The sequence below is a fragment of the Colias eurytheme genome, chromosome 20 (genome assembly GCF_061535395.1).
Source record: "Colias eurytheme isolate Ceu_HAF_F1 chromosome 20, ilColEury1 Martin Lab GWU primary, whole genome shotgun sequence".
NCBI classification, from domain to species: Eukaryota; Metazoa; Arthropoda; class Insecta; order Lepidoptera; family Pieridae; genus Colias; species Colias eurytheme.
This window is the reverse complement of record NC_142999.1, coordinates 6,612,147-6,625,183: the sequence shown is the minus strand read 5'-3', so window position 1 is coordinate 6,625,183 and position 13,037 is coordinate 6,612,147. Positions and strand designations below refer to the sequence as shown.

Here is a 13,037-nt window from a genome sequence, read left to right as displayed (position 1 = left end):
GTAAATAGCATTCTAACAAAATAAATGTTCAAAAATTGAAGGATATATTTTCGTTTTTACTATTATATTTTGAGGGTACTTTACAAAAAAAGAGCGTGTGCGCCGAGCCCACGCGTCAGGAGTGAAACTTCCTTGGCATGATTCAAAGATACCTTCGCCAATATTCAATTATATTATATTCATATATTCATTCATATTAATTATATTAAATTATTTTCATAAAACTAAAAGAAGAAGACGAAATTAATTGAACTTTTGCACTTAGTAACACCTATTATAGCTAGACAGGCTAGTCTCGCGGCTCGCGGCGGTGACAGACGTGCGAGCGAAGGCGGGCTACGAGTAAAATTTCAAACATGTTGGATCGTCAACGAACTTACTCGACGGTTTTTAAGTACGCGTACTTGGGGTGACACACGAGCAAAAAAGGTCGTCGAGCCACAAGTTCGCGTACTTACTCGTACGTCTGTCACCCCTTTAAAATTAGCATAATTATTTCTGTTGGGTAATACACTATGTACCTATACCTATATTTTTTTATCAATTAATATTCAACGCCTGTGTCAACGCCCATAGTCCTGTCCATTGTAATCTGTGATTGTAATGATCGCGTGAACGTGTCTATACAGAATTTTTAAGAATTTCTATTCAATTATTCCTAATTTATCCATATTTTCACAGGATATATGCCACAGGGGTAGCCAGTAGGTTACAACTTTCAAGTTTCAATTCATGACCTGTCAAATTGCCCTACATGAACCATGACCTCACCCACAGACCTCACCCCACCTTTAATAACTGTGCTCCGCAGTTTTACCCGCTTTGTTAATATAGCCTTCCTCGGTAAATGGACTATCTGACACTGATCTAATTTTACAAATCAAACCCGTGGTTTCTGAAATGAGCGCGATTAAGCAATGAAAATCTTCAGCTTAATAATTGTAACTGTATCTAAGACTAGTCAAATTTCATCTGTTATGTTTTTATTTGCTTACGTTTGATATCGTTGTTTGATATCAATACCATTTTAAAAGTATGATGTGGAGACGGAATAAACATTTTTCTCTCAAATCAATTTATGTACCTACTTAAATTTTTTCAATCACACTGAACAGTAGGTAAACAATTTATTCCTAATTCACGATTTAGGATATCTCTAAATTAAGTACCTACTACCCGTTAGCTTCGAGTTGGCCGTCGATGACCGTTACAAAATGATGTCACAGGCTCATCGACTGGTACCGTTGACAAAAAAATAATAACACTCCGAAAAATAAAATAACAAAAACAGTTTGTATAATTACTTACTTCAGCGATTTCCTCGCTAATAGCAGTAAAAAAATAATTTGGAAAATCCAAAAGTGCACGCCTCATAATTTTTTTTAATAAATATTTATTAATTATTATTTTTGTTTATTTAATAACAATTAAACCACATCGAATCAGACCCTGAAAAATGAAAGGGTTCTATTCCTGAGCATACTCAAGCGTAAGAGAAAAAAAAGACTCGATTAGTAAAGTATTTCGGTCGCTATCGTGTTAACAAGAAAAAGGATCCGCACATACAGACACACGGACGTCCAGGACAGAACTTTTTTAAACTGTTTTTTAACTAGTTTAAATAACAAAAATGACATCAAAAATATCATGAACGTTAAAAATAGTGTTTTTTCTTAATATGTGTGTGTACGTATTATCTTACAAGTGCAATGTATGATACATAAAGACATTTTAAGTTTGAAAAATCAGATGTTTTGCGCGAAGTGACAGTAGTACCCACCTCAACGCTTCGCTTATGAGGCGTGCAATATACCTATAAAACTTAACAATAATAAACTTAACAAAACGATCAAATAACATAACCAAAAACAACGGGAGCGATATTAGTGACGAACGGGCGCACGTGATTGCGTTACTGACGGTACTAACAGGGTCTGTCTAGGAGTGCGGTGCGGTGAAGCGGGAAGGGTGGGAGCGGCCAACTCGAAGCGAACGGGTAGTATGTACCCATGTGAAAGTTATTTTCATAATTTTTTAAATCAGTTGACTAATGTCTGACTAAAAAGGGCAGTAATTAAAAAAGGGTTTCAAATAAAAGGCATGAATAAAATTGAAAACCAATGTTTATTTATCATTCCAAAAAGCCAACATGATGTTATCCAAACACCTAAAGATGTTTCTATTCCATTGCTAAAAAAATTAAATGCACATTATAGCATGTCCATACACCCTAAGCTTAGTCAAAATTAAAATACAAAAGCTTATAGAAATATGACACACTATGTCGGCATTACCGCCTAAGTGATTAACATTTAATTAATTATTAACTTTCTCTGCAGTGATTTATTTAAGTGGATTTATTCTCTTTAGAAATACTGGCGGTTGTAATTGTTTTAATAGTTCATAAATAAAACGTTTTCTCTTAACGTTAGTAAAAGTTGACTTTTATATCACTACAGAGATATTCTTATAACTAATTTATTCATTCACAACTAGAATGCGCTACACACTCAAACATCAAGCATGACTTACAATAGGTGAATATTCCGTGATAAAAATCATGAACTTCATTTAATATTGTAAATAGATAATAACTTTGTAGAATATAAACTTTCTTCTTATTAAGTTTTACAAGTAATATGTTTTTTTTTTAGAATATAGTATCCTTGCTGTATGTTGACATATAATTATTTTTAAATTGCCTATAATTGAAGCACACTTGAAAATTGAAATTGAAAATTATTTTAATAATAATTACGACATAGTAATTACTAATTACTATTTAAATTTACATTAACAAAGGGATATAGTCATTGTAAAAATCATCTATCTGATATGATTAGTAGGTAAGTATCATCTTAAATAATAAATTATAATTATTACTGTTTTTGATAATACAAATCATACATATCCGGTAAGTATATATTTTAGCGTTGTGAAGAAATACACAAGACAATATTATCAATTTCAAATGAAAAACCTCATGTTTAACAACAGGAATATTCAACACCTATCGGCAAAATGGTAAAATAATTCATAAAAATATTATATTTTCATACATATAAAAATCAACAAATTATAAATTTTGTTACACCCAACATTCAATACAATAAATATTAAATCAATCAAATAATAATAAAATAATAGATAAAGAATCAATAATTGTTTGTTTCATAAAATCAAACACAGATGAAATTACGGTATAGATAAAATATAAAGGTGATTTCTCATTTGGCCTATAGTTTGCGATATTACATAATACATAATAGTAGATATACATAATAGTACATAGGATAGTACATAATAGTACATAGCCTAGCAGTTGTAATACGTTATTTAAAAAATAAAAATATGATAAAATATTAAAAGCTAGCAGACTATTAAAGCCAGTTGATCCACTTTATCTGAACTTTATTAGCTTGCTAACAAATTAATTGTTTTCCTACTAGCTGTAAAACTCTTTAAACGAGCAAAATCTCAAACTATACGTCAAATAAAATATCAGATACATGATGTTATTACTAAACAGACAATCTAAAAAATTATACATAATATTTTAGCGTTAAATTGATATTTATTTATTCAGTCTTCTAAGTTAAATTTCATTAAGGCCACTGTATTACATTATGTAATACATTTGTATATGTCTGTTCGGTGAGATTTTGATAAATATTATATACGTTTTGATATATGTAATGTTTTTATTATTTAGTATCTTACGTAGGTTTATAGTAAGATTATATAATACTTGCACTTTTTATTAAATGCAAGGCCAAGGTGACTTAAATAAGTTTATAACTCGCCGAACAGACTTAACATTTAAAATATAGAGTAATAATTCCACTAAAACTCTACTTTTATTGCAAGTTAATGAATAGCATCTCTATAGATATGTAACAAGATACACACATAGCGCATTCCACACACGACAAAAATTAAGTAATTGTACTACAATAGGCTTACATACAAACTTGTTGTTAGTAAATTATTACTAAAGTACCTACTTTGAACTTCATCTGATACAGATGATATTATTTTTTGGAACACTTTCGTTTATTTGACATTTTTTTTTGCTGTGAGCAATATTTTTATTTCGTTTCCACGCAAACCGTTACAGTAGTAAAAATATAGTTAAGGCTGCGTTCACACGTCAACATAAATAAAAGAATACTTAATGTACTTCTTGTTAGTCACTAAACATAACATTTATACCTCATCAAACTCGCATCTATTCTTGGAATTTGGCAAATTGATTATTATTATCGATTAAACATGCAACTTCTACCAAACCCAACATTCACACAGACATAAAAAATTAAAATAACACAACACTAGTTGGATGTTTCAAATCACAACCTTTTCAACCAATTATATGGTTTGAAGTTTGTATATTTATATTATAAAATGTCTTGTGAGCTTCGTAAATGCTCTCTTTATTCTCCATTCCATACTAGACTTTCAAATTAGCAGTAGTTTCCACTACGCATTCTCCTCTATAGAATTTCCATAATCAAATGACTGCAAACAAAAACGTTTACAGATAACAAATTTCATTACACACCCACGTGTACGCAAAACAGTTCGAAAATAGAATCTAAATTCAAAACGTTCCTCAATTCGAACAAGAATTTCCCGTGAATGACAACGTCTAATTCGCGCTATTCTATGGACGCCGTTGATGACGTCACGCGTGACACGTCACAGTGACAGCTGTCAAACCTTCGAGAGTAAAGGCGCGTTCACACTGGCGGCGGTCCCCTGACGTAACGCAGTTGCGGCGTTAGCGTTTGCGCAAGTGAGTTCAGCGCGTCACAACATTTCGGCCGTTCTACGAGCCACGCTGCTAAGAGCAACGCCACGAGGCAGAGTTGTATGGGGATCGATGAGCGGAGAACACGCCAAACCCATCCGCTACGTGGGTTGTAGTCGGGGTCTCCTGAACCGGTTTTGCTGGTTGCTACTATTGCATGGTCCCTGGTGAAAGAAGATAATGTCTATTTATAGTATACACGTGTTATTTATACAATATGATAGATATTCAGAACAAATTTTGTTTTTTATAGGATTAGTGATATTATACTAAAATGTTAATATACACTTAACAATTGTCTTATAAGATTTGAAAATATATATTAAACATCTTTATATTTACTCCACAATATGATTAAAAGATACTTACGTATCGTCATCGATTTTCAGATCAGGAATGCTTTGTTCCACAAGAGCACGACACGACTCTTGCAATATCTTCACTTCATTCTCTGTTTGCTCCATACGCTATAACAAAAATATTAATTATGTTAACAAAATGCCAAAACATTAATTATTTTTTTCCCAAAAAAATTCTTTTTTTAATTGTAAAATAACCGTATTTACACACCTTCGCGATAGCTCTATGCGCGGGCGAGTTCGGTGCGAGCGCGGCCTGCAAGCGCTTGGCGAGTTCCCGCAGCGCGCTCAAACGTCTCGCGCGACCGCCCGCGTTCTCACTGTCGCCGTCCGATATACCGGAGTCAGATAGCGAGTCGCATGTTGAACCGCCCTGGAAATAGATAATTCATTAATTAATATTAAAATCTAGATTGTTATTTATTATTAATACCTACTTAAGATGATCATTGAAAATTAAATACTTGACGAGGACAATCAAGATTTGTGGTAGTTATTGTAATAATTAGCACTCTTGAAATGGACACTCAAGATTATAGGTGCTAAAGATCGAATCTTGAGCAATTTATCAAAATGCTAACACTGATTTCACAATACAAAATTTCAAGTACTCGTTAATAATTATTAGTATTAGAATAGGTAGTAGAACTCGATTTATTTAATTACTACATGGTATAATAATACTCTTTGCCATCAATTTCGCAATTTACATCACAATCCGCAAGATTCAGAACACAAACCTTTTTCTTATCAACCAAAGAAGCAGCCAGCTGTCGTATTTGGACAGCAACTTCGCTTTGGTCATCTATCTTAGATCCTTTTTCACGCAACGCTTGTAGCGTCGCTATATCACCACGCAATGCTCCTTGCAATTCACGCAGTGCATTCTCCCATTCTGCCCAGGCACTAACTGCCTTTTCGAGCGAGAGAAGCTCATTAGATGTGCTGTACACAATAAAACAATAAAGATAACATTCATACACAAATTATCTTCATATTTGAATTGTAAAAGCACTACAAACATGGAATAGAATATAATGAAGTCTGAGATAAATGAGCTGTAATTAATATCCCTAATTGTATTAGTCACGAAACATTAGAGTTCTGTGTGAATTAATCAGAGTCCATTGTCATATATCATAGTTGCAGAACTCTCTAGAATTTCTAATTCACACATTAATAAAAACATTGTGTTATAGTTTGTACGAACCGTTGATGTGCGTCGTCCCAAGCGGCTAGCAGAGCCGTCAGGTCCGCAGTCAGTCCGCTCTCATCTGTCTCCATTTCGCCGAGCGCGCGACGAACGGAGACGGTCAGTTTCAGCATCGAAACTTTGCATTCTAACAGACGTGACAGGCGGTCCTGTAATCAAAAATTATGGGTTAGGATAGAATATAAACTAATTATAAAATATTTAATAGGTTTTCTATCATAAGCAATAAGCATTATATTACCCTTTTTAATGGGAAATAGCAAGGAACTATTTATACCACATTTTAGTTCAAAATGGTATTTTTCACTTTATTGTATGTGTCATGTCATTTATTTAACAGAAATGATTTTGTAGAAGTGTGAGCACTTATTTAGTTTAACGTGTCTCAGCCACTAATATTTTCTTAAATAAAATTGATTACGTCTACATCTCGTACAGCATAAATGATAAAGTTACAAGTACAATACCTTCAACTCCTCAATCCGTCTGTGCAGCTGCGCTCTAGTGTGCGGTTGCGGTGCACAGTCCCCGTGCTCGCACAGCTCGTCGAGCGTCTCCCGCAGCGACGCGATCTCGCGACGCAGCCGCCGCGCACCGCCCCGACGTATAGCCGCCGCGCGGAGCGCTGACCATCGCGCCGACACCGCTAGTGTGGACACACCATTATATTATTAGAAATTATGACAAAATCTCGTTAAAATTATGGAGTAAATCAGACATCTTGGATGGTTGAATCAGGCAGACATACCAGCTTAATTTATGTAGGATTTTTAAATAATTCTGAGTACCTCTAAGTTTGCGAAAATAACGTTGATGTAATAAGACTATACATGTAAGGATATAATAGATATACCTACAAAAAAAAAGATCTGTAGTGTATATTAAAAACTTACTAATCGAAGAACTTATGGAGAGATGAATGAAGTAAATAATACATAGGAATATAAACATCTTTTCAATAAAACATTATAAAATTATAGAATTTAAGGAAATTTAATTCCATTTATTCGGGTCGCGATAACAATGTAAATTTTTAGCAAATTGATAAACCGAAGGTGGCATGGTATAATAGGTTTCAGGTCAAACTCGTCAATTGATAAAAAATACAGCAATTAATTTCCTACTGTATTTAAAGATTAAATTGTAATGTAGAATATTTGTTTTTTCACGAAATCATGCATAAAAGTCTATGGGCTTATGAAACGTGGGTTCCAGGCAAACTTAAATTATGCCTATAAAGTAATTATTTAAAAGACAGCAGCATAGACTTTCCTAGCATCTTACTATAATCTAAATCTATACTATATAATATTATAAAGCTGAAGAGTTTGTTTGTTTGTTTGTTTGTTTGTTTGTTTGAACGCGCTAATCTCAGGAACTACTGGTCCGATTTGAAAAATTCTTTCGGTGTTAGATAGCTCATTTATCGAGAAAGGCTATATGCTATATTATATCATCACACTACGACCAACAGGAGAGGAGCCACGGGGGTGAAACCGCGCGGAGCAGCTAGTATGATAATATCTGTACATATTTCCACGCAAAGAGCATCATCACAACGCATGAATACCATGTTCTATTGAGCTACAAATAAGTACTCGCCACATTCAAGGCGACGTTCAAAGGCTGGACAGAAATAGACTGCGCAAACGCATTAACATAACACACAGTCTTTGTAGCATATATCCGCATATGGCGAAGGAGCTAGAAAGGAGGACGATATTTGCCTAACAATCGTATTAGAATACGAATTTATTGCTATCGTAGATATAGGAATATCTCTGGTTGAAGAATATGTTGATAAAGTTTTACCTAGGCCTGACCATAGTCTACAAAACATAGTAATTTCAGAACTTGTCAGTTGCAGAAATACTATGTAGAAATATCTCAAGTAATCCTTGAAATTAGATATAATCACGTAATAACTAGTTAAACAAGCCATTATGTAATTGCAAAACATTTGACCGATACAATCCAACTTATAATATTGCTATATGTATCATAGATTGCGCCAAATTACACTGGCAGGATACCAGCAGTTGCATTGATATTAACCCACTGACACCATTCGGGGAATGTAATGCACGACCCGTGTACCATGTAACTACTTATAGTGCCAGATGCAGAATAAAAAGCATCGTAAGAACTACGTAATGTTAAGCTTTCAACGGCTAATGCAGATATTATTTGAAAGATTGTAGAAAGCTCTGAAAACAGCAAAAAAAATTATGACGAAATTTGCAGTTACTGCACTTGTTGCAATGGAATATTTCAAAGACACTGTTCCTGAGATCAATGAAACGTTCGATAACATTTGAAGGAAAAGTAAGCCATTCTCTAGAAATAAAACTTTAATGGTCCGATATAACGAGTATCCATTAAACCTTACAACAATCACTTAAATTAAAAAAAAAACAGTTAAAAAGACATTACAGGAAGGAATACATCTATAAAGCGGTAGGGACATAAATTGTGTTTTCAGAAAACAAAACCGAGACATTCGTAAAGTTGAGGATGTCGTAAATGTCCGTAAATCAGAATGGATAGCAAAACTTGGATATTCAGAGCATCGTGTTTAAAATAGAGCTGTTAATGTCATTGGGTCCATGAACTTGTCTGAACAATAATCTGGAGGATTTATGGAATCTCCCGTTACGCTCGGCATTTGAGAGGAATTAGATTTAGGTATAGTAACTGTTACAGGCTTAAATAGTCGAAAATGTCGAGTATTTAAATGGTATCAAACTCCAGATGCAAATGCCATTACTTGATCTATATCTTAGTTTAACTTACGTATTTATGTTTAAATATTATTAGCTACATACAGGTGTGAACATTAATGTTTAGATTCCAATATAAACTAACTAATAACATACTTGTTCTTATGCAATGCCTTAATTTAAAATTACATCTCAATTTAAATTACGTAACACCAAAAGCTTTCCGAGTGGAAAAACGATAATTTTGGTCAATTACCAAGATCACAAGGTGCAATAAATAACGATCCACACAACTACTCGATAAAGAGAAAGTCGTATATAAAATAACTTTTACAAAATTGCTAGTTGTACAGAGACACGTGAAAATACGCCACGTATGCAGGTAATCGATTAACCGAAAAAGTCGCCTGGGCAGAGATACGGGTTCGTTAACACTAATTGAAATTTCCAAACTGTATACCAACTACACGGTCGTTAGTCTTCGCGAAATTATTTCGAGCACCAATAAACTGTACCGGTTTCGATACTGAACCAATTTGCGTTTCGCAGGAAGCAAATTTGTCTTTCGTCGTATCAGTTTGTCAAGTGTTGTTTTCCGTGTGTTTATCATATCGAGGCCTCTTCAGAAGCCACTATAGATGTCCGAATCCATACATAAGTATCATTTTAATCCAAGCGTATTCAACAGTTTAATAGGATAAAATTTAAATTTCAAAGGAGACTTTAAGACTAGTTGCATCGATGCTAATTATACCCTGATTACATAATTAACTCAGTACCATATCTGATATTCTAATGACATTATGTAACTTTACAATGAACACTTTTGACTTAACTACCATAAATCATTTATAATTGTGTGACGTCATTACGGAACTTCGCGAAACTTAGCAATTAAGATAATCTAGAATATTTACATTAAGATTACTATTTTTATACGTGTTATTTCTAGAATCCATCCAATCATAATTTTGCTAGTAAATAAATCTATGAGGTGTGAACTGTGAATGCGTAAAGTATTTTCCATTTGATTACGAGTTACGACACATCCTCAACGTTAAGGAGTGAAAGCAAAGAAATTTTATAGGAAAACGTGATACTTATGTTTAAAAGGTGTGTCGTAATGGTGGATATTTATTTAATGGAAGCGTATATTTAAAATATAAACGTGAAAAACGAAACGATATGTGACTTACCAGGCTTAAAAGGTACTCACAGTTCGAGGCACAAAAGCAATTTTACAGATATACATCATGTTCACACGGCATAAAAACAGTACCTGGATAAGGCGGGAAGTGATTCCGATCCATTATGACACTGTCAACTCGATCATGCGCGGGAGTCGACGAGGCGGCAAGGTTAAAACTGCACTACTGAATTACTGAATTAACCTCAATAACCAGTCTTGTTGCCACCGTGCAAGGTTCATTTTAATTTAGCACGCCAATCGTGACGAAAATTTTGCTATTTTATAGTTAGTGACTCGAGCGCTTATTGCAAGCGATCTAGGTGCCAATTGCCTTGAAACTGCTACGCTTGGTTACAAATAGATTGTGATAGACGGAAAACTACAATGGAACTGCAAGTAGCAGAAAACATGTTGAGCGAAAATGTGACTTTGGCATCTTGTCTTACGATTTCTTATACTTTATCGTGATATTTGCAAAATATGATGCGACACAGGTTGACAAACTGTAGCGAAACGAAGGTGACCCCGTTGAAAGGCTATTTCATATCAAGATAGTATTGATTCGAAGAAAACGTAGTTTAAATAAAATGTAAAATGTGAATATAAAATTATTTGCATCTGTGCCAGAAAGATTGGTTAGTAAAATCAATCCAAATTGCAAACACAAAAAAAGATGAAGAAAACCAAAACCATTATAATCGGTATATTTTATGTTACAAGAAATACATTTAACACATATTTCAAATTAAACTTCGCATAGATTTTCGCCACAGTGCGCAAAAACATTTTTCCTGCCGTTCGTCACGATATTTATTTTACCTACTAAAATTTATTCAAAATCCTCTATATTCTTCAATTACTTGTCAAAATCAAACAAAGCATTTAAAATTCAGCAAAAAATTCACAGTTGCCAAAGGTCAATATTCTAATTACTATTCATGCGCTCCTTTTAACTTTCAATGAATGAAGAAACAGTAAGGCACATAGCTTACCAAAACGAAACAGGAACTAACCACGTGATCGTAATAATAACTTACATAACTGATTATATCACAGAGCATTACGCTGTTAATCAATCGAAATTAAATGCATCTCTTATCTCAATTTAGTATTACGCAACTAATTAAAACAACGAGAGAAAAGATATCAAATGATTATGCTGTCGAAACATTCGATGACAAATCAAGTGTGAAAGATATTGTTAACTAGCTTTCCGCCCGCTGATTCGCCCGCGTGTTCAAAGAAAAACCCGCATAGTTCTCGTTCCCGTGGGATTTCCGGGATAAAACCTATCATATGTGTTAATCCAAGTTACCCTCAATATGCGTGCTAAATTTAATTGTAATCGGTTCGGCAGTATTTGCGTGAAAGAGTAGCAAACATATCTACATACCATACACATAGATCCATCCTCACAAACTTTCGCATTTAAATAATATTAGTAAGCAAGTGAAGATTTAGTCAGGTAATCAAAAAAAAAGCACTACAATAAAATTTAAATATGAAATTAGAACCAGTTTATTTCAAATCAAGTGATAATTTAATAAATCTAATAGTCTATGGTAAAATAAACCATCCATCATCCGCTGGCCTTAATGTGATAGTGACCGTTACCCTGAAATGCTTCGAGGGTAATGAGTTATCATAAACACGTTCTTCGGAAGGAGTAACTAACGTGGGTCGACGAGAATTATTATTTAATATATTACTGGTAGTGATTTTTATTAGATTGGTCAATAAACAAACTAAAGTTTCTATGCTAATTCTCACGTTTTCAATTTGATGAATCTATCTCCAGAACTTAATGAAATACAGTAAACTTGATATTACATGTTTTTAGTGCATAATTAAGTTATCAAAATATATAATTATTATTAATCAGGATGTTAAATGTTTTCCGTCTCAGGACATGAATGATATCTCATCTATTTGAGGAAAAAGGACAGAAAATATTACATTTCATGGTGTTAGATCATCGTGTAACGGTAAATTACTCCAGCTAATTTAAACCCCGTTATTTCATATGGAAATTGGCCTGATCTCCTGATGACATCAACGTTTTTGCCAAGCGTTGCGCAAGAGTCTACAGTTGCAGTTGCAACACAAAGATAATGATCGGAACAGTTAAAAAGTTCGTCTGCTTTTAGCGACCTATTTTTTCGGGCCAAATATAAACTTCGGTCAAGTTTAGCTTAGCAATATTTACCAAAAGAATCCGAACAAATTACCTTCATCAAATCTCAGTACGTCAAAAGGAATGTTAAATCAAATCAAATCAGTTTATTTGCACGTTATTTCTATGCTCCTTCAATAAGAAGATTGATATACAACAAAATCAATAAGAAAACAAGGTGAGCCAGATGTTTAAATAACACGGATTTATAAAAGAACAAAGATACCAAGCAACTGAACTCATAGATTAGTCATACGAAACTCAGTTCATTTGAATGTAGAAAATTGCAAAAGTGGTCTATATGTATATATCATATTGGAGACTCGCACAATGGTTTCGTCGATTTTAAAACTAATATTTCGCAATCAAATCGTGTCCAAACATAAATTACAATATTGCTTGCAATGTAAACGGTATTTGGGTTGCATCCTGCGTGGAAAAGGCACTGGCAACTGGCAACATCTACTTAACATAAACTTAGCATAGCTTTAAAACTGCAAATATAATTATTGGCAATATGTTAAGAGGGCTTCAGATAGCGATATTTACAGAGGCGTGGGCCAACGCACGTGG

At 33.7% G+C, this 13,037-nt stretch overlaps 1 protein-coding gene across 2 annotated transcripts in view; it reads right to left on the bottom strand.

The window, feature by feature from the left end:
* Nucleotides 1-2,105: 2,105 nt before the first annotated feature.
* Nucleotides 2,106-13,037, bottom strand: part of klar (klarsicht) — a 245,474-nt gene continuing 234,542 nt past the window's right edge. For both annotated transcript variants that reach the window (XM_090113547.1, XM_090113546.1), the window contains 6 exons: nucleotides 6,850-7,028; nucleotides 6,380-6,531; nucleotides 5,910-6,114; nucleotides 5,381-5,542; nucleotides 5,180-5,277; nucleotides 2,106-4,974 (listed from right to left, as the gene is read on the bottom strand). In XM_090113547.1, coding sequence (XP_089969673.1) covers nucleotides 4,740-4,974; nucleotides 5,180-5,277; nucleotides 5,381-5,542; nucleotides 5,910-6,114; nucleotides 6,380-6,531; nucleotides 6,850-7,028 — 1,031 coding nt within the window. In that variant the 3' untranslated portion in view covers nucleotides 2,106-4,739. The remainder of the gene's footprint in view (nucleotides 4,975-5,179; nucleotides 5,278-5,380; nucleotides 5,543-5,909; nucleotides 6,115-6,379; nucleotides 6,532-6,849; nucleotides 7,029-13,037) is intronic.